We start from the raw sequence: 20024 nt of genomic DNA on the forward strand, positions 1-20024 counted from the left end.
GATTACTGTGGTAAATTACTGCATTCTCTAACTGGTCCAATACTCAAAAGTATTATACAGTAATTAACTAACTTTATTAACAAAATGACAAAAAAGACTTTCCTCAGAAATCGGTAATCGGGTGTTGGAAATCGGAAATCCGCAGAACCCGTAATTGGTATTGGTGGAAATTCCAACATGCCAGAATTGGAAATCTGCATTTCCTACCATCCCTACTTGTTAGGTTAAGAACTCATTAATGTTATTGTCATGACATTTTATCAATGGAAAGACCAGTATGGTGTGGTTGCTTTAGATACTTGACAAGACAAATATAATACAGTATATGTGAATCCCTAAAAGTAACTGAAAGAAAAAAAAAAGAAACAGGTGTCCTCATTAATTTATTAAAACAAAAAAAAATTACCAATTTCCTAGAAGTTGTCAAGTGTTCAAACCTGCATTGATGAAAATATCCTTATCTAAATTGTGCCAAAGAAACGTAAGCAACAAAACTCCTAGATAAGTAATCAAAACTTATTTCGTGTAGCAAGTAGTAAAGAGCTCAAAGTTTCTCAATTCTAAAAGAAATTCTCAACAAAAAAACTTTAGACTCAACTGTGAACTACTGATTTTCACAGGTTCCTTTTCTGCTACATATTTCCTTTCTGGTGTTGAGCTCGGGTTTGAGAAGCATAATATAACATTTTGGGAAAAATATACAGATTAGTGTCCCAGCACTGGAGGCCAGGATGGCAAATATCTCCACAGCCACCATGTATTTCCCTCTGGTGCTCAGATAGGCCGGGATCATGGCAATCCAGACACTGCAGAACACCAGCATGCTGAACGTGATGTACTTGGCCTCATTAAAGCTGTCCGGTAATGTCCTCACCATGAAAGCCAGGAGAAAACTCACAGCTGCCAGAAACCCCATATAACCCAACACAGAGTAGAAGCCAATCACTGACCCCTCATTACACTGAATGATGATCTTTTCAGGAACAGAGAACATGTCATAATCCTGATAGGGGGGAGAAACTGACAGCCAGATTGCACAAATAAGAACTTGGACAGATGAACAGAACAAGACCAAAAAATTGGAAACCTTGACTGTGGCCAATTTTCTCCAGTAGCTGCCAGGTTTGGTGGCTTTGAAGGCAATGCAGACAGTGACAGTCTTGGCCAGGAGAGAAGAGTCAGCAATAGAGAAGAAGACCCCAAAAGACACCTGTCTGAGCATGCAGGTTATATCTACAGGACATCCGAGGAACAAGAAGACACAGAGGAAGCTCAGCAGGATGGAGGTCAGGAGAATGAAGCTCACAGTCCTGTTATTGGCTTTCACAATTGGGGTGTCCCAATGGTAAATAAAGTTACCTATTACAAGTAATGTCAAGGCTGAGAACATTATAGATGTAAACAGGAACATTAAAGTTAGAATGTCATCGTCGTAGGACAAAAATTCATACTTTTTGGGAATACATTTCACTTTCTTTTTATCAGGCAACTCTTTTTCAGGACATTTGAAGCAGCTCTCACTATCTGCAATGACAATACATAAGAATTATTTATTGATTTAAATAGATTTAATATAAAGATGTGAATATTATCAACAGTTAAAAGTTCATAGCTACTGTAACATTTGTTAAAAAAAAAAAAAAAAAAGGTATATGAAAAGGAAATACTGCCCATTGTTTTTTTTTTTTTTTTTTTTTCTTAACTACTTCTCTTTTTCACAGTGAATTTGCAGAGCGGTGCAGCAGAGCAGAGCAATGTTGATTTTCTCCTATCCTGAGTTTGGTCTCCCCTTCTGTTCTCTGCAGCCACATGCTGTGTCCCATACATGCCTCCAGCTCTCGAAGTCTTCCCACATGTCACATGACATGCATTGGGAGCTGGACAGAGATATGCAGCATAGCTTCCTGCAGGGAACATGAAAGGAAACCGAGCTAAGTTCTGGAGTTCAAATTTATGCCCATATACAGTATAATGTTCACATGTATGTAAAAATATGATAATGGTGTCTGTGATAATTCTGGTGAAATAAAAATGCCCACTTTCACTCACAATGAATAATTAGGGAATTTCCAGATTAGTTGTCCCTATTTCTCAATAGAATGGGCAATTTTATCTGCCTACCTATTAAAAAAAGTAGTAGAAAATTCACACCTCCACACCCGTGTGTCAGTCCAGGGCTCCTGGAACTGAATGCCGGTGCTGGTCTCTCACAGGTACACCACTCCTGTGTAGAGCAATGGCAGAGAAACACAAACAGAGACCGCACTCAGAAGGCTGTTCAATCACTGTATTGAAAAATCAGAGCAACAGAGGCACACTGAGTGTGCCTCTGTTGCTCTGATTTTTCAATACAGTGATTGAACAGCCTTCTGAGTGCGGTCTCTGTTTGTGTTTCTCTATTTAAAAAAGTAGTTAAATTAAATCTTTACTTGAAGACAAAAAAAAATAATAATAATCTTTTTTATCTGCTTACAATAAAACCTTGGATTGAGAGCAACATGGTTTAAGAGTTTTGCAAGACATGCCAACATTTTTATGAAACTGTGACTCAGTGGCATAGCTAAGGAATTGTGGGCCCCGATGCAAGTTTTACAATGGGGCCCCCAGCACTCTATACATAACAATTGATACGGCGCACCAAAACCTGCCAATGGCAACTACAGTGTCAGAGGTGCAAGAAGGGGATGGGAAACAGTTTGTTAATAATTACCACTATTTAATGTATCCATAGAAGTGATTATTATGAGCACAGGACCAATAGAGAGCTAATACTGTAGTTGAGGGAGAGCCCTTGGGCTAGAGGGGCCCCAATGCGGTGGCTACCTCTGCAACCCCTATTGCTACGCCCCTGCTGTGACTTGATAAGCAAGCAACGTCTTTATATACAAGCACACAATGTCACGGCATCACAGTTGGGCTGATGGTTCTTCTCCCTTTGACGCTGCAGGATTTACTTATTATGAGTGTAGGGATTGCGCAATGTCACATTTCAATGAAATCCTCAAAAGTTAGCAAAAGCAACTGTCATTGGAGAAGTTACTTGTTAAAGCCACAAAAAAAAAAAAATGTTGGGGTGAGCCAATAGTAAGCATTGATTCTGTTAGTTGCATGATATTTTTCTATAAATGTTTTTGGATTGTGGAATGAATCACCTGAGTTTGCAGGAAAACTTATGGGGACATTTGCTTTGATATAGCAATGCTTCACATTACGAGCATGTTTCTGAAATGAGTTATGCTTGCAAGCCAAGGTTCTACTGTACTTATTTTATTTTTATATAATCTTCATCAGTATACTTCCTTCTTCAGCTATCATCTGTGTTCTTTTCATCTGTCTTCTACTACCTTATTTACTTACTTTCTTTACTTCTGTCTTCTACCTTCTACTTTCTATAAACTTGATTACAATTTCACCAGCTGCCTGTTGTCCTCATCAAGCTTCCCTTACATCTCTGCAGAACCTGCCAATGTTTCCTGCCATTACTCCCCACTCAGGGCCGGAGCTACCATAGGAAAAAATGGGCAATTGCCCCAGGGCCCCAGAGCCTGTAGGGGCCCCCAAGGTGTCCCTTCCCCATCTTAACTGTTGCTCCCCAGGGACTCTGCATAGTCTGTTAAGTTGGGAGGTGATTGGGGGAGAGTCAGCAGCCAGCTCAGGGGCCCAGGAGGGAAATGTGGCTAAAACAAAGGGCCTCTAATGACGCTGTTTGGTTGATGGTTGTGTGTTGAGGGGCCCCCAGGCTAATTTTGCCCTAGGGCCCAATTGTTACTTGAACCGGTCCTGTCCCCACTGATCCACTGCCAGGCATCCCTGGCACTGCTGACACCTCCGCCACCACCACTTCCTACCACACGCAAACCACAATGGTAACAAAGTAACCCTGGCAAAAGCGTATTTGAATCTCCTGCTGGGGCTTCCCATTGGTCACTTCAATGGACCAATGAGAATCCTTGCTAAGGTGGATTTACATTGGTTGGTTTAGTTGACAAATGAAGACCCTTGGCAGCAGATCCAAAGATGCTTTTTGCTGGAGGTCCCTTCCCTTACTGTGAATTGGTCATCATGGTTTCCTAATGGTCAATATGACTCCTTCCAGCTGAGGAATCCCAACAGTATGTGCGCAGACCAATAGAAAATCCTGGTGACAAATTCAAAGCTGCCAGTCAAAATCCTAACAGAAAATGGACTGATCCTGACTCCTACCTGTTACATTAGACACCTCCCCCTCTGAACACTGGACACAGTCATAACAGCAGATGTGGATGTTTTTGGTAGGAATTTTTCTGTACCCAGGAGGACATCTGGCATTGCACCGGGACTCTGGTACCTTGTAAATGGAATAACATAATATAAAAAAACAAACAAAGAAAACAATAAAAACAATTAAAGTCAATATCATCCAGGGGCGATGCTAGCCCCAAAGATCAGTGGCACCTGCCCCAGATCTATTCTGGGGTGCCCCGGATGTCCCCTAGGCAGAGTCAGCTGTGGTGACTCAATGGAAGGGCATGCAGGGAGCTGTGGTGCATCAATCGGAGGTATGATGGGTGCTGCAGTGTGTCTTTGTGGGCATACTGGGTGCTGTGGTGCCATGCTAGGTGCTGTGATGCCTTTATGGGGGCATGCAGAGAACTGTGGTTCTTATATGGGGGCATGCTGGGAGTTGTGGTGCCTCAATGGGATGCCCATGGGAGCATGGGTGGGGGTCCACTAGAAGGTCAGGGAATGCTTTGGGGGAACTGCCAGATAACCTGGTGGCAGACCAGCTCAACCAGCAGAAGTCCAGATTATCCAGCACAGAAGCCAGGTAACTGCCTAGTTATGTTTAAGTGTCTATTTATGTGATACTAGCTGATTGCCCGGCGTTGCCCGGGAATATATTTGTCTGGTGTCGGCTTCACCCACTTTTTCTAACCCTAACAATTAATCAATGACCAAGTTTGTGAGCTTTGTGGTCTTTGGCATCAATAATTTGTATTGAAATGAAAAAATCTGATGGATTGTTTGTGGCTCCACCCCCTTTTCTGAATTTGAACCCCAGTCACCCAATGACCAACTGTACCAGGTTTGAGGCCTGTGCCATTAACAGTGCAAGAATGGTAAAAATTAAATATTCCACTTGAAAAGCAATAGGTGAAGCTTTATACACTATTGTAGGCTCCACCCACTTTTATAAATATTAATCCCATTCACTGAGTGAGCAACTGTGCAAAGTTTAAGAACCCTGCAATTAACAGTGTAAGAATGGCTGCAGTTTACATTTTCTCAGTGAAATTTGTATTTGTCTCCACCCACTGATGACCCGCCATTGCCCGGGTATGTATTTGACAGGTGTTGGTTCCGCCCACTTCTTCTAACCCTAACGCACAAACACTAAATGACCAAGTTTGTGAGCTTTGGGGTCTTTAACATCAATAATTTGTATATTCCCATAGAAATTAAACAAATCAGATTGGCTGTTTGTGGCTCTGCCCCTCTCCAGAATTTGAACCCCAGTCACCCAATGACCAACTGTAGCAGGTTTGAGGCATCTGCTATTACCTGTGTAAAAATGGCAGCAATTTAAATATTCCCCTTGAAAATCGACAGGTGAATTTTGATTGGCTATTATATGCTCCACCCACTTCCCTGAATATTAATCTTAGTTACCCAGTGACCATCTGGGCAAAGTTTGGGAACCCTGCCATTAACAGTGTAAGAAAGCCTGCAGTCTACATTTTCCCAGTAAAATTTGGTTTCGGCTCTGCCTTCTTTTTGTCACCTGGACATACAGTCACTCAATGACCAAGTTTATGAGCTTTGGGGTCCTTGGCATCAATAATTTGTATTTTCCAAGAAATGAAACTGTTTGTGGCTCTGTCCCCTTTTCTGAATTTGAACCCCAATGACTAACTGTACCAGGTTTGAGGCTTGTGCCATTAACAGTGCAAGAATGGCAGCAATTTTAATATTCCCCTTGAAAATCAACAGTTGATTTTGATTGGCATTTTTAGGCTCCACCCACTATTATGAATATTAATCCCAGTCACCCAGTAACCAATTGTGCAAAGTTTGAGAACCCTGCCATTAACAGTGAAGAAGGGCTGCAGTTTACAATTTCCCAGAAAATCTGTTTTTGACTCCACCCACTTTTTGTAACCTTGACACACAGTCACTACTCAATGACCAAGTGTGTGAGCTTTTGGGTTCCTGGCATCAAAATTGTGTGAATGGAAGCAGTTTATCCAAAAAAAGCAAATCTGATTGGATTTTTGTGGCTCCACCCCTTTAGTGAATTTGAACCACAGTCACTTGATGATCGACTGTATCAGGTTTGAGGCCTCTGCCATTAACAGTGTAAGAATGACAGCAGTTTCAATATTCCCCTTGAAAATCAATAGGTGAATTTTGATTGACTCTTGTAGGCTCCACCTACTTTTCCATATATTAATCCTAGTCCCCCAGTGACCAACTGTGTCAAGTTTGAGAACCCTGCCATTAACAGTGTAAGAATAGCTGCAATTTATATTTTCCCATGTAAAAAGTTGTTTTTGGCTCTGCCCACTAACCTTGACATACAGTCACTCACTGACCAAGTTTATGAGCTTTGTGGTCTTTGGCATCAATAAGTTGCATGTTACCATTGAAATTAAACAAATCTGATTGGCTGTTTTTGGCCCACACCCTTTTCAGAATTTAAACCCCAGTCTCCCAGTGACTGACTGTACCAGATTTGAGGCCTCTGCCATTAAGAGTGTATGAATAGCAGCAATGTAAATATTCCCCTTGAAAATCAAAAGGTGAATTTTGATTGACTGTTGTAGGCTACACCCACTTTCCTGAATATTAGTCCCAGTCACCCAGTGGCCAACTGTGTCAAGTTTGACAAACCCTGCCAATAACAGAATGGCTGAAATCAATTTAAAAAATCTGATTGGCTGTTTGTGGCTGCACCCACTTTAGTGAATTTGGACCCCAGGCACCCAATAACTGACTGTATCAGGTTTGAGACCTCTGCCATTAAAGGATTCCACAGCTGAATAAACAGATAACTCCAGTGTGTGTGTGGGGGGTCAAAAGTACATACTGTGACCTCCTCCTGCCCCCTCCGTCTGCCGCTGTTCGTGCACTATTCATGCCGGTGCCCCGGCGACTTGCTTGACCCTTGACCTGGACATATTTCTTCCCTCTTCACTTCTGCCGGCGCATAGCTTTCGGCTCAGAAGCACGCTGTCCTCTCCGTCTAATCTGGGCTGCGTGTGCACTCCATTACAAGAAGCGTCACATGATTAGCATGTGACGCTTGGTGTATTGGAACACACACGCAGCCCAGATTAGACGGAGTGAAATGTAATGTAAATGTTCCCACTTAAAAATTAATAGGTACATTTTGATTGGCTGTTTTTAGGCTCCACCCACATTTCTGAATATTAATCCGAGTCACCCAGTGGCCAATTGTGTCAAGTTTGGGAACCCTGCCATGTAAAAAATTAAGTTGTTGGCGCCGCACAATTTTTCTAACCTTGACATACAGTCACTCTATCATGTTTATCAGCTTTGGGGTCCTTGGTATCAATACTTTGTATAATCCCATTGAAAAAGAAACAAATATGATTGGCTATTTGTGGCTCCGCCCCCTTTCTGATTTTGAACCCTAGTCACCCAGTGACCGACTGTACCAGGTTTGAGGCATCTGCTATTAACAGTATAGGAATGGTAGCAGCTTAAATATTCCCTTTGAAAATCGAAAGGTGAATTTCTATTGGCTGTTGTAGGCTCCACCTACCTTCCAAATTCTTAATCTCACTCACCCAGTGACCAACTGTGCAAAGTTTGAGAACCCTGCCATTAACAGTGTAAGAATGCCTACAGTTTATATTTTCCTAGTCAAATTTGTTTTGGCTCCGCCCACTTTTTGTAACCTGGACACACAGTCACTCAATGACCAAGTTTGTGAGCTTTCAGGTTCCTGGCATCAAAAATGTGTGAATGGAAGCAGTTTATCCATCAAGGAAATCTGATTGGCTGTATGTGGCCCCGCCCCTTTAGTGAATTTGGACCCCAGTTACCCAAAGACACACTGTAGGAAGTTTGAAGCCTCTGCCATTAACAGTGTAAGAATGTCAGCAGTTTAAATATTCTACTTGAAAATCAATAGGTGAATTTTGATTGGCTTTTTTAGGCTCCACCCACTTTCTTGAATTTTAATCGCATTCACCCAGTGACCAACTGTGGCAAGTTTGAGAACCCTGCGATTAACAGTCTAAGAATGGCTGCAGTTTACATTTTCCCATTGAAAATGAACGGCTGAAATTTGATTGGCTGTTTTATACTCCGCCCACTTTTCCTAGATTTGTAACCTCAGTCACCAAGTGACCAACTGTGCCAAGTGTGGGGACTCTGGCTTGACTACTGGCAGAATGGCAGCCTTTTACATTTTTTCCATTGACTTGAATGGGGGAAATCTGATTCGCTGTTTGTAGCTCCGTCCACGTGTGCAGGGGGACCCGAGACCCCCAGAACATATCATTCCAGGTAGTAAGGGATCTGCATACCAAGTTTCGTTCAAATCGGTCAAGTCGTTTTCGCGTGATCGTGGCACACACACACGCACGCACGCACGCACGCACGCACGCACGCACGCACACACACACACACACACACACACACACACATACATCCGATTTTATATATATAGATGCTGCACTTTTTTTAAATTAATGGAGAGGGGGCTTCATCCAACATTTTGCTGGGCAGGCCTACTTAGACCACTGTTAAGTTAATGTAAATTTGAAATTTGGGTAAAATGGGTGGAGACCCATGACAACCCACATTCTGGTGCATGGTCACACTCTGCCTGGAGTGCCCAAAAGTGTCGTGGAATCTCTCAGAATTCTAACAATGCCTCTGATATCAACAGAAATGTGGATCTGCTACAACATGTCGTCACCATAAGACAAGATTTGTGAATACTACAACTCACCAGCGGTGAATATCTGTAGTTGCTACAAGCCTCTCATGAGAAAGATCTGTGGCTACTACAAGACACCAGTAACAAAGAACATAGGTTGCTACAAGTCACCGGTGGCAGAGACCTCCTGGCCTCTTCAAGACACCAGTGGGAACGATTAGTGGCTGCTGTGGATTCTTCTGCTAATTACCCATTAACAGACTTGAGAATGTCTAAAGGTACATACACACATGCAATAAACATCAGAAAAAAAAATGGCAGATAAAGAATGTTTAAGCCACCGATTATTCTGGGTGTACAGCGGCTACCGATCAATCCTGCTCAGGCACCATTAGGGATACATCCCTAATGACTCCCGATGCCCAAGCATGAACAGTCACAATGCCGTTTTAACCTCCCCAACTCAAGATTACTAGTCATGCATTTATCATTGTCCCTCTGATCCCCTCCATAGCAACATAACACATTGTTAGTCACAGGGCTATGGATGTGTCTGCGCAAAGTCGATTCCCAAACTGTCACTTGAGGGATCGCTTCCCAATCCCGACGTATCAAACATTGCATCACACACGTGTTCAATTCTTACCAAATTATGAAAAGAACAGGTTTGAAAACACAGAAAACATTGCTTGCTTTTATAAATTAAGAAACGGACACACTGAACCAGAGATGGGCATGAAGGGAATAAGACTCTGCTGAGCTGCAGTGCTGAACAAAAACACCAGAGCACTAGTCTTGGAAATCAAGTTTATCACCCTATCAATAAGGGGAGCCACTCCATGATATATCAACATTTAAGAACAGAAAATCAGTATAAAGAGTGACTCCTTAGACAAAATAATTTTTGATTTGAATAATTTTATTTTTATTATGATGGCACATAAGCAAAAAAACACCCCAAAAAAATAAAATAAAAAAAAGAGTCAATGATCAGCTGAAGATATAAGGGGCAGTATGACGGTCAATTGCACTCAAACATGCATACAGCCCCCAACATCCATACACATGCAATGCTAGCTAGCAGGATCAAACATGTGGTTTCAATGACCATTGGATATGTCAAATAGCATGCTATGAAATGCAGGATCAATGGGGCAGATAGAGCATTGCTTGAAAATGATCTGCATTAGCACTGTCCAGCAATGACAGCACCTCTGTTGTCAAATGACTTACATCAGCATTACACATACCAGTTCAGTTGTCTATGCGATTGCATGAGCTTAAACAGCTTGGACCCTACAGCTTTGATCCGCACTTGTGTGCTCTCACCACCACGTACCAGTTGTGTCCCTGATCGGAACTCCATTGACCGCCGGTGGTGGAAGGCATCCGCATTGTCCGTCTATGCAATGTGAGGAAAGCAGGAGACATTGGCAGCGCTTCCAAACAGATGCTGCACCCGAATTGACTACCTGCAATAGATGTGCAGAGCTCCACAAAGTGGACTAAATACACAAGTTGCATTCAAAACAGGTGCAGCAAAGGAGGACGTTGGCTTCAGTATAAATAATATGTGCACAAATGATTCCCTACTAGACTTCCCCACGGCGGTGACGGGTCCTCTCGGGGAAGACCAACCGATAGTCTAACGATAAAAACATGATTTTTTCCTAGTGCTGCTAATCATAAAATGGTATACATGTTTTTTCTAACAGACTTCAAACAAATGACAGCGCTCATAGGCTGCAACTGAATTGAAGACCAACAGAGCTCTGCATGCCTCTGTTGGTCTTCAATTTAGTTGCAACCTTTGAGCGCTGCCATTTGTTTGATGTCAATGTGAGGAAAGCGCTGTCTGCCCCATGGGAAAAGGTATATGTTTCCCTAAGTGCACCCTCGTTCAGCTGATGAGATATGTTACGCCCTATGGACTGGGCTTTTTCAAATGATAAAAAGGCTTGGCTGTCAAACTTCCTTTGTACAGTTACACGGTTAGATTCATCTAATAAGATCATGTTTTAAACTCCACCCGAAATATATCATATATATGACTGAGGGCCCATGTGGGCTGAAATATACCGGTGAGGTGAAACAATACGGCCACTAAAGACTTGCATCCAGGGACACATCAGTAATACCGGTATTAGGAAATGCAGTGGAGTGGAGTCCCCTTGGTCAGCATTTTCAATTATAACATAATAAGGACCCTGAGTGTTTACGTGTTAACCTCCCTGGCGTTCTATTAAGATCACCAGGGCGGCTGCGGGAGGGTTTTTTTTAAATAAAAAAAAAACTGTTTCATGCAGCCAACTGAAAGTTGGCTGCATTAAAGCCCACTAGAGGGCGCTCCGGAAGCGTCATTCTGATCGCCTCCGGCGATTAGAATAAACAAGGAAGGCCACAATGAGCAGCCTTCCTTGTTTTGCTTACCTCGTCGCCATAGCGACGAGCGGAGTGACGTCATGGACGTCAGCCGACGTCCTGACGTCAGCCGCCTCCGATCCAGCCCTTAGCGCTGGCCGGAACTTTTGTTCCAGCTGCGCAGGGCTCGGGCGGCTGGGGGGACCCTCTTTCGCCGCTGCTCGCCGATCAGGCAGCACACGCGGCTGGCAAAGTGCCGGCTGCGAGTGCTGCTCTTTATTTCACAAAAATCGGCCCAGCAGGGCCTGAGCGGCAACCTCCGGCGGTGATGGACGTATATAGTCGTCCATACCGCTAAGGAGGTTAAAGGACCACTATCGCAAAAAAAAGCAGGTAGTTAAAATCTGACAGGACCGACAGGTTTTGGACCAGTCCATCTCTTCATGGGGGATTCTCAGGGTTTTCTTTGTTTTCAACAGTATTTGACAAAATAGTGTGCAAGTGATTAGGGAGGCCGGCTGGTATCTTACTATCTTGGCAGTTAAACTGCTGTTCAGGAAATGCTGTTGAAAACAAAGCAAACCCCGAAAATCCCCAATGAGGAGATGGACTGGCCCAAAACCTGTCGGTTCTGTCAGATTTTAACTGCCTACTTTTTTTTTCGTGATAATGGTGCTTCAAGAGCAGTCACAAAATGAGAATTCCTTCAGGAGAGGGGAGATCTGGAGAGAGCATTGAACAGACTGAGATCAGGTGGATCCTTAGGCTCTGCAGTCTGGCGCCTAGGATCTTGAACATCTATTTGTACCCGGTCCCCTTTTTGCCCCCCTGACGTTGGTGTGTGTGGGTGGCTATGGATATATTGGTGGGTATGGCTAACGCCAAAGTGGGGAGACTCATCTTTGACTTATCTAGTACATTTTGTCTCTCTATGTTGATCATTTCAACATGTGTTTATGGTTTAATCCCCTGTACCGATCTGCACAATATAACGTTGCAATGATGCATACATTTGCTTAGGCACTTCATTCCTGATGACTGTTGCTCCAGGAGAGAGATTGGACAACCTCAAATGGGAGCCCTTTAGGTATACTGGATAAGATGGGTGAACGCAGGGCCGGCGCTACCATAGAGGCAAAGGGGGCAATTACCCCAGGGGCCCAGAGCCTGTAGGGGCCCCCAGTGGCTACAAGAGGAAAATAATTTTTCAAATCGACCTTATAGTTTTTGAGAAAATCGATTTTAAAGTTTTAAAGGAAAAAAAATACACAATTAAAAACCAGCTGACTTTAATGGTTAATAGCAAATCCACCTTAAATGTTAGAAACCCTAAATTTGCAGGATATGTTAAGGAGATCATTAGGAATATGAGGAAAAAACAATTTTTCAAAAAGACCTTATAGTTTTTGAGAAAATCAATTTTAAAGTTTTGAAGGAAGCAAGTATACTTTTAAATGCGGTAAATGTCACTTTTAGTAGCAAACCTAACGGTAGTGTAATTTTACATGTATCAAAAGAAAGAGCAATGAATTTCCTGACGGGGTTTCCTGGGGGTCCATACGCAGCCGCAGCGCTTTGGCCAGGGATCGCTATACAGCCGCAATATGGCTGTATGAAGATCCCTGGCATTTTTTCCTATGTTCCCAATTTTTTTTTTTTTTTTATGTTTAGAGTGTGGGAATTTTTTTCAAAAAAATTATGTGGGGTCCCCCCTCCTGAAACTTTTTAACCCCTTGTCCTCCATGCAGGTTGGGGTAGCCAGAATGTGGAGCTCCGACCGATTGGGGCTTCACACCCTGAGTATACCAGCTGCAAAAAAGGTCCCTTAATGCCGATTTTTGTTCCGGGGTATCTGTTGGTGGGGCCCCCAGGTTTATTGTGCCCTGGGGCCCCATTGTTGCTTAAACCGGCCCTGGTGAATGGATCCCCTGAGTGTTATCTGAGTGTGTGTTGTGATGTGCAGACTATACCACTGGATGCATTAGCTAGAAAATGACCCGATATGTGGACAGTATTGTTACTGGGCAGGTTAAAGATTAATAAATCTCCAAACTATTTTTTTTCCCTTGGAAGTTGGAAATGCCAAATAAATATGACTACAAAGCCTTCAGCGAGTGTTAAAATAATCTTGTTTTGTGAATGTGAATATCATTAGCCAATCAGAGCCTTCCCTGCAGACTAAATCACCTGTTGCTGGATAGAGTTTGATACATGATCAAATTGAATGAATCTAGCCATGTGACTGTCTAAAGGAAGTTTGACAACCAAGCCTCATTATCATTTCAAATAGCTTGGCTTAAGAAGCCCCTGTATCCCTCTCACCCAGGGCCAGTTTAAGAGGCCCTGGGGTTAATGTAAGCTGGGCCCTCCCCCTGAAGGTTAGCCTACACCCCCCCCCCCCCACCTTTCCGCCAACTTCTCCATGAGTTGAGCAGCAGACAGGGTAACGTATGTTACCAGATTAAATGCCGAACCGGTTGCCATGGTTTCCTCTGCCTGACTTTCCGGGTTTTTCCTTTCTTCCTGGTGGTGAGGACGCACACACCATAACAACAGCAGACCAGTGGCGTATCTAGGTAAAACAGCGCTCATGGCAAACACTGAATTTGCGCCCCCCCCAACACACACACACACAAACGACACCCATATCTTGGTAAACACCACTTTATTTCCACAAGAGTGTTAAGTCGGTTTTCAAATGAATGCCTGTGCATGACACACTTGACGGCGGGAAAGGCGAAGAAGAGGACGCAGTGCCAGGGGCCGACTGTCAGTCATCCGAAAACAAAACTTAGCTACTGTGGGGGACTGGAGGACGCTCTAGGAGCCGCGAGGGCACAGGATGGCTGCAGGGGGCTTGGGAAAGTCCCAGGTAAGTGCAGGTAAGTGAAACCTTTTTTTCTCTGGCAGTTAAGATTCACTTTAACTACTGGAACTGCTTAGGGATGTTTCCATTAGTGCAATGCATTTGCAATTGCAATCGCCTTGCCTGCTGCATTTTTTTTCCCTTGAGCTCCTATCAAGAAAACGTGCATCAGGATTGGATTTTTCAGTAGAAAACAGTTTAAAGGGAACCTGTACTGAGTAAAAATATTTTAAATAAACACATGAGGTAAAGTTAAATGAACATTACATAGTTACCTTGCCATCAGTTCCTCTCAGAAGCTCACCATTTTCTTCTGACAGTGATCCCTTCCAGTTCTGACAATATTTTGTCAGAACTGAAATATATCTGTTGCTGTCAGTAAAATATCAGTTGCTGTCAGTTATAGCTGAGTGGACAACTGATGTGCCCAGTAATTTTCATGTTTCCCCATGGCTCAAGTGGACGTTGCTACAGTTTAACTGTGTGCTGACCAGAAAGCTGTTATGGGATAATGTCCATTTTCAAAATGGAGGACGGAAAATTCCCTTGATCACAGTGAACAAACAGGACGCAGGAGAGGAGAAAGACACTGAGGAGTAGACTACATGGAAGGTAAGTATGACTTGTGTATGCTTATTTTGACTTTTAATTTTCAGTTCAGGTTTTCTTTAAGGCTCCCTGCACACTGCATGCAATTCTGATTTTTAATCGTTAGTGCATGCTGCATTTTTTCTGCGTTTTTCTGTTGATGGTATTCAGGGACAATCGGAATTGCAAATCAGATTTGCAGTGTGCAGGGAGCCTAACATGAATAACGGAATTTGCGTCACACTGCAGCAAAACTGGATTTGGAATAACATGTGCACAATATGTCAGTGTCACTCTCATGACACCAATTACTTACTGGCCTCATTCAATACTGTACCGGCTGTCCTGCTTCCTGATGCCCACTTTCACATCAGCAATAAGAGGAGGGGGCAGAACCGTGCAGCAGATTGCCAGGGAAAGAGGACACTGTGCTGAGCTGAAGGTGGGAGGAGACTTAGCAGAAGTACAGTACTACAGAAGATCGAGTCAGAGGCGGGGCTGCAGTAATGACAGGCAGCTACACTGGCTGGGAGATGAGAGCTGTAAGCAGCAAGCACGCAGAGATTTGTCTGTGGGGAAACAGAGCAGCTGGGGCTGAAAACTCTATGTAGGTAACTGCTGCTATTCTGTGCAGTGTGTCAGGAGGGCACCTCATTTCTCATTACAGGAACTCCGGGACTCGACATGTATAGCTGTAGGGCAGCTGAGAGAGCCAATCAGACATTGGAAGAGACACAGAACAGCGCTCTCTAGCGACTAAGGGCCGGTACTGTGCCTATGGCACTTGCCATGCCTGCCATAGGTCTAGATACACCTCTGCAGCAGACTGCCTCTTCCCTCCTCACAGGCATGAGCATACTAACATGATGTCACATGCCTGCTATGACAGGAAAAACGCTGCTGAGGTCATCTGCAGTGTGTGCGTTTCATGACCCAGAAAAATGCAAAAGGTGAGGTGGCAGAAACCATGGCAACTAAGTCAACTTAAAACCAAGTAAAGAATATGCCTCCCTGCCACTACAAACCACAGTACCTAGCAACCAGCGGCAGGAGAGACTCCCTATGGGCCCAGGGGCCTGATGGCAATTGCCTCCATTTACCTTAATGGAAGTGCTGGCCCTGCTCTCACCTTAGGTGTCTTTAAATGACTGAAAATCTGGGGAGTTAACAACAGCTTCAAAGAAGGAGACATTTTGTCCGTGCTTAAAATTTACTACCTAAACAAACAAAAAGTAAATAAATAAAATAACTTCCATCTAGAATATTCTTAGTAAGAAGAAGAAGGGTCCGCACTTGTCGTGAGAAGTAACCTTTATTGGAAGGACGTATCCATAAACAGCCAAGGCAACATCTAAGTAGCTACTTAGATGTTGCCTTGGCTGTTTATGGATACGCCCTTCCAATAAAGTTGCTACTTAGATGTTGCCTTGGCTGTTTATGGATACGTCCTTCCAATAAAGTAGCTACTTAGATGTTGCCTTGGCTGTTTATGGATACGCCCTTCCAATAAAGTTGCTACTTAGATGTTGCCTTGGCTGTTTATGGATACGTCCTTCCAATAAAGTAGCTACTTAGATGTTGCCTTGGCTGTTTATGGATACGTCCTTCCAATAAAGTAGCTACTTAGATGTTGCCTTGGCTGTTTATGGATACGTCCTTCCAATAAAGTAGCTACTTAGATGTTGCCTTGGCTGTTTATGGATACGTCCTTCCAATAAAGTAGCTACTTAGATGTTGCCTTGGCTGTTTATGGATACATCCTTCCAATAAAGTAGCTACTTAGATGTTGCCTTGGCTGTTTATGGATACATCCTTCCAATAAAGTAGCTACTTAGATGTTGCCTTGGCTGTTTATGGATACGTCCTTCCAATAAAGTAGCTACTTAGATGTTGCCTTGGCTGTTTATGGATACGTCCTTCCAATAAAGGTTACTTCTCACGACAAGTGCGGACCCTTCTTCTTCTTACTGTGATTTCTTGGACTTGCTGGCCAGGTCGAGCACTGTCAAAGAAGTGATGGGATGTAGCGGTGTTCACCCTGCCAAAAGTCCTAGAATATTCTTAATTCCATTAGGATGCAAGTTGCGAAGACTGTCAGGACAGAATTTAAACAAATGCAATATATAAAGTGCTTCAAAAATGTATGTAAATCCCTTACCGTCCCTTCCTTCCAGGTGACGTTTTCTGGTGTAAGGCTCAATGCAGCCTCAATGTCTCCACTTTGACTAAAACTGGTCAGTGGTGTAAATGTAGATAGATTGGTGCTTCCAAGTTGGTGAATGACCCAGTTTGCTACATATAACTTGCTCATCGCTAAAATATCATTCTTATTAAATAACTTTTTTACCAGTGGGACCTCATAAGGTGAGTTTGTAACATATCTGTGCAGCTTCCATGGAAGGTGGAAATCCGATACCACAAAACAAAACCCCCAAAAATCCAGAACACTTAAAGTTAGTAGAAGTGTAATACTCAGGTGGTCTAAACACTAATATTCATACTAATCAATATACAGGGCCAGGGCTACCATTGAGGCAAAGGGCCAATTGCCCCAGGGCCTCAAAGTTCTGCTGGACCCCCCAGGTCTACCCTTGACTTTTATTATTATTATTTAATGCTTATATAGAGCTGACATCTTATGCAGCATTGTACAGAGCATAAATTGTCTTGTCACTTACTGTCCCTCAAAGGGGCTCACAATCTAATCCCTACCATAGTCTTATGTTTATGTATGTATTTTGTAGTGTATGTATTGTAGTCTAGGGCCAATTTAGGAGGAAGACAATTAACTTATCTGTATATTTTTGGGATATGGGACAAAACCGTAGTGTCCCGAGAAAACCCACACAGACATGGGGAGGACATGCAAACTCCTTGCAGATGTTGAATTGGCTGAGATTCAAACCGGGAACCCACGAGCTGTTTTTTGCGATCACGAGTTCGGCACTAGTGACCGGCTCTTGATCACGAATGCCGATCACAAATGCACTCGTGATCACACTTGTTACACGACTTGTGATCCCAAGTTAGGGCCTGTTTCCACTACATGCATATTGGATGCAGAAAAACTGACTCCAATGAATGCCTATGGGACTGTTTCCACTAAATGCGATTTTTCTGACGCAGATTTTCCCATAGGCATTCATTGGAGTTTTTCTGCATCTATTCTGCATCCAATCTGCGTGTAGTGGAAATAGGCCCTTACTCGGGATCATGAGTCGGTATTCACGATTAAAAACCTGCCGTCTTCTTTAAGGGTTAATAGCAAAGCCCCCTTACATGCTAGAAACACCAAATTTGCAGAATATGTTAAGAAGAACAGTGGGAATAAGAGGTTTTTTTTTTCTAAAGACCTTATAGTTTTTGAGAAAATCGATTTTAAAGTTTCAAAGAGCATTTAATTGTGATAAATGACAGTTAAAGAGACTCTGTAACAAAATGTTGAGCTTTATTTCTTCTATCCTATACGTTCCTATTCCTGTTCTAATTTGCTTTGGCATACTGCAGCCTTTTCTAGTTGCACTGTCTCTGTAATAAATCGTATCTTCTTTCCTCTGTCGGCTCTGTCAGGCTGAGGCTGGAATGTGTGGAATGTGCAGCACTGCTTGTCATTGGCAGAAGCTTTACACATCCTCTACAAGCTCTCCTCTCAGCCTATCACACTCTGGTTAGCAGCCATGTCTTTTGTTTGTAAACACTGCCTAAAACTGACAATTACAAGCCAGGATTGCAGCAGGGAGTGGCAGAAACAGCACAGAGGGGCCCAGGAGAACATAATGAATAGAATGGTACACTTTTTATTGTAAGAATTTTAGAGTACAGATTCTCTTTAAGGTAGCAAGCCTAGCGGTAGTGTAAATTTACATATATCAAATAAAAGAGCAATCAATTTCTTAATGGAGTTTCCAGGGGGTCCGTACGCAGTGCATACGGACCCCCTGGAAACCCCTCTGGAACTGGGGATCACTATACAGCCGCAATATGGCTGTAGAAAGATGGTGTTTGGTGTTTGTAGCATGTAAAGGGGCTTTGCTACTAACCGTCGGCAAAAAAGTCGGCAAGTTTTTACTCACCAACTCGTGATTAGTGATTGCATGCGGTTATTCGACTTGAAACCTCACTTAAGTCGGATATCCCTTTCTACTTGAGATCATGATTATGCCTCAATTCGAAAGTGGGTGGAGTCATGCTCATGATCACTCGTACTCGTGATCAGGGCTATCTGAGCAACCCCACTGGTGCCACTGCCAGTGACACAAACAACAGAGGGTCATCAGGTCGGTGGAGAGGATCATTGGGAGACCCATCTGCTCACTTGCCCTTCTACACAACCCCACTGATGATCTTTTTGGCTGCAGTAGTGTGATAATTACACACCCGAAACTAAAGCTACATCCCTATGGGGGGATGTCTTGTCGATCTCTGAAACAACAGAGCATTAACCATGCTGTACATATGGCTGACGATGCACCTGTTGCTAGCTGGCTATGTGTGCAATAGAGTGGCATCCGGCAGGCAGTGGAATGTTGAGAACTCTGCAATTGTGCAACCCTTGGGTGTTGGGCATCACTAACAATCCAATAAGCTGGATCTTTAGCGATTGTGGCACAACCAGTGCATTCACGCAAACTATGCAATGGGCATTGTGCACATGGTGCAACTTACTTCATGTGCACAGCACACACATTGCTTTCAGTGGTGCAACATTAGACCCCACCACCACTGCAGTGGTGGTGGGGAGGGGGCAGGGACAGTGATGGGCAGTTTGTTACCTAATATAATAATGCAAAAAAAAACACAGCACAAGCAGTATACATTACATGCTCCATTAAACACATCTCCTACACTTCCTGGTTAGTTAGCAAGTGTCTTGCAGCCAGCTTCAATCCCTGCATGCTGATTGGCTGGCTGCACTGCACTTGCTAACTAAACAGGAAGTGGAGGAGGCATGAGTGATCGATGGAGAAAGTAACCTATAAGGCTTTCAGTTTCTGCTGTGCTTTTTGCATTATAACATTGGACACAAGACCGTGCAACAAGGATGCTGATCTGGATTCTGGATATCCGGGTAACCTGGATATCCGACCTTTTTTTAGCTATCCGACCGCTGATCTGGATTCCGGATACCTGGGCAAATCCGGATAGCTATCTGCGGATAATTGGCTGGGCTATGCGGATATCAGCAGATACCGCAGATATCCGTGGATATCTGACCACTGAAATATTGTAAGATGTCCAGGACATCCTGGAAGCCAATCAGAGGGCTCCCAGCAGAAGCCCTAGCAACCAATCACAGAGGGAAACCCTGACCAGCACCAC

At 43.4% G+C, this 20024-nt stretch overlaps 1 protein-coding gene across 1 annotated transcript in view; it reads right to left on the bottom strand.

Moving 5' to 3' along the window:
- Window positions 1-604: 604 nt before the first annotated feature.
- LOC137532846 (vomeronasal type-2 receptor 26-like) overlaps window positions 605-20024 on the bottom strand; it is a 64206-nt gene continuing 44786 nt past the window's right edge. Inside the window, exons 4-5 of the mRNA XM_068254198.1 lie at window positions 4204-4327; window positions 605-1524 (exon numbers count right to left, since the gene is read on the bottom strand). Coding sequence (XP_068110299.1) covers window positions 605-1524; window positions 4204-4327 — 1044 coding nt within the window. The remainder of the gene's footprint in view (window positions 1525-4203; window positions 4328-20024) is intronic.

This window comes from Hyperolius riggenbachi, chromosome 1 (assembly GCF_040937935.1).
Source record: "Hyperolius riggenbachi isolate aHypRig1 chromosome 1, aHypRig1.pri, whole genome shotgun sequence".
Lineage (NCBI taxonomy): Eukaryota > Metazoa > Chordata > Amphibia > Anura > Hyperoliidae > Hyperolius > Hyperolius riggenbachi.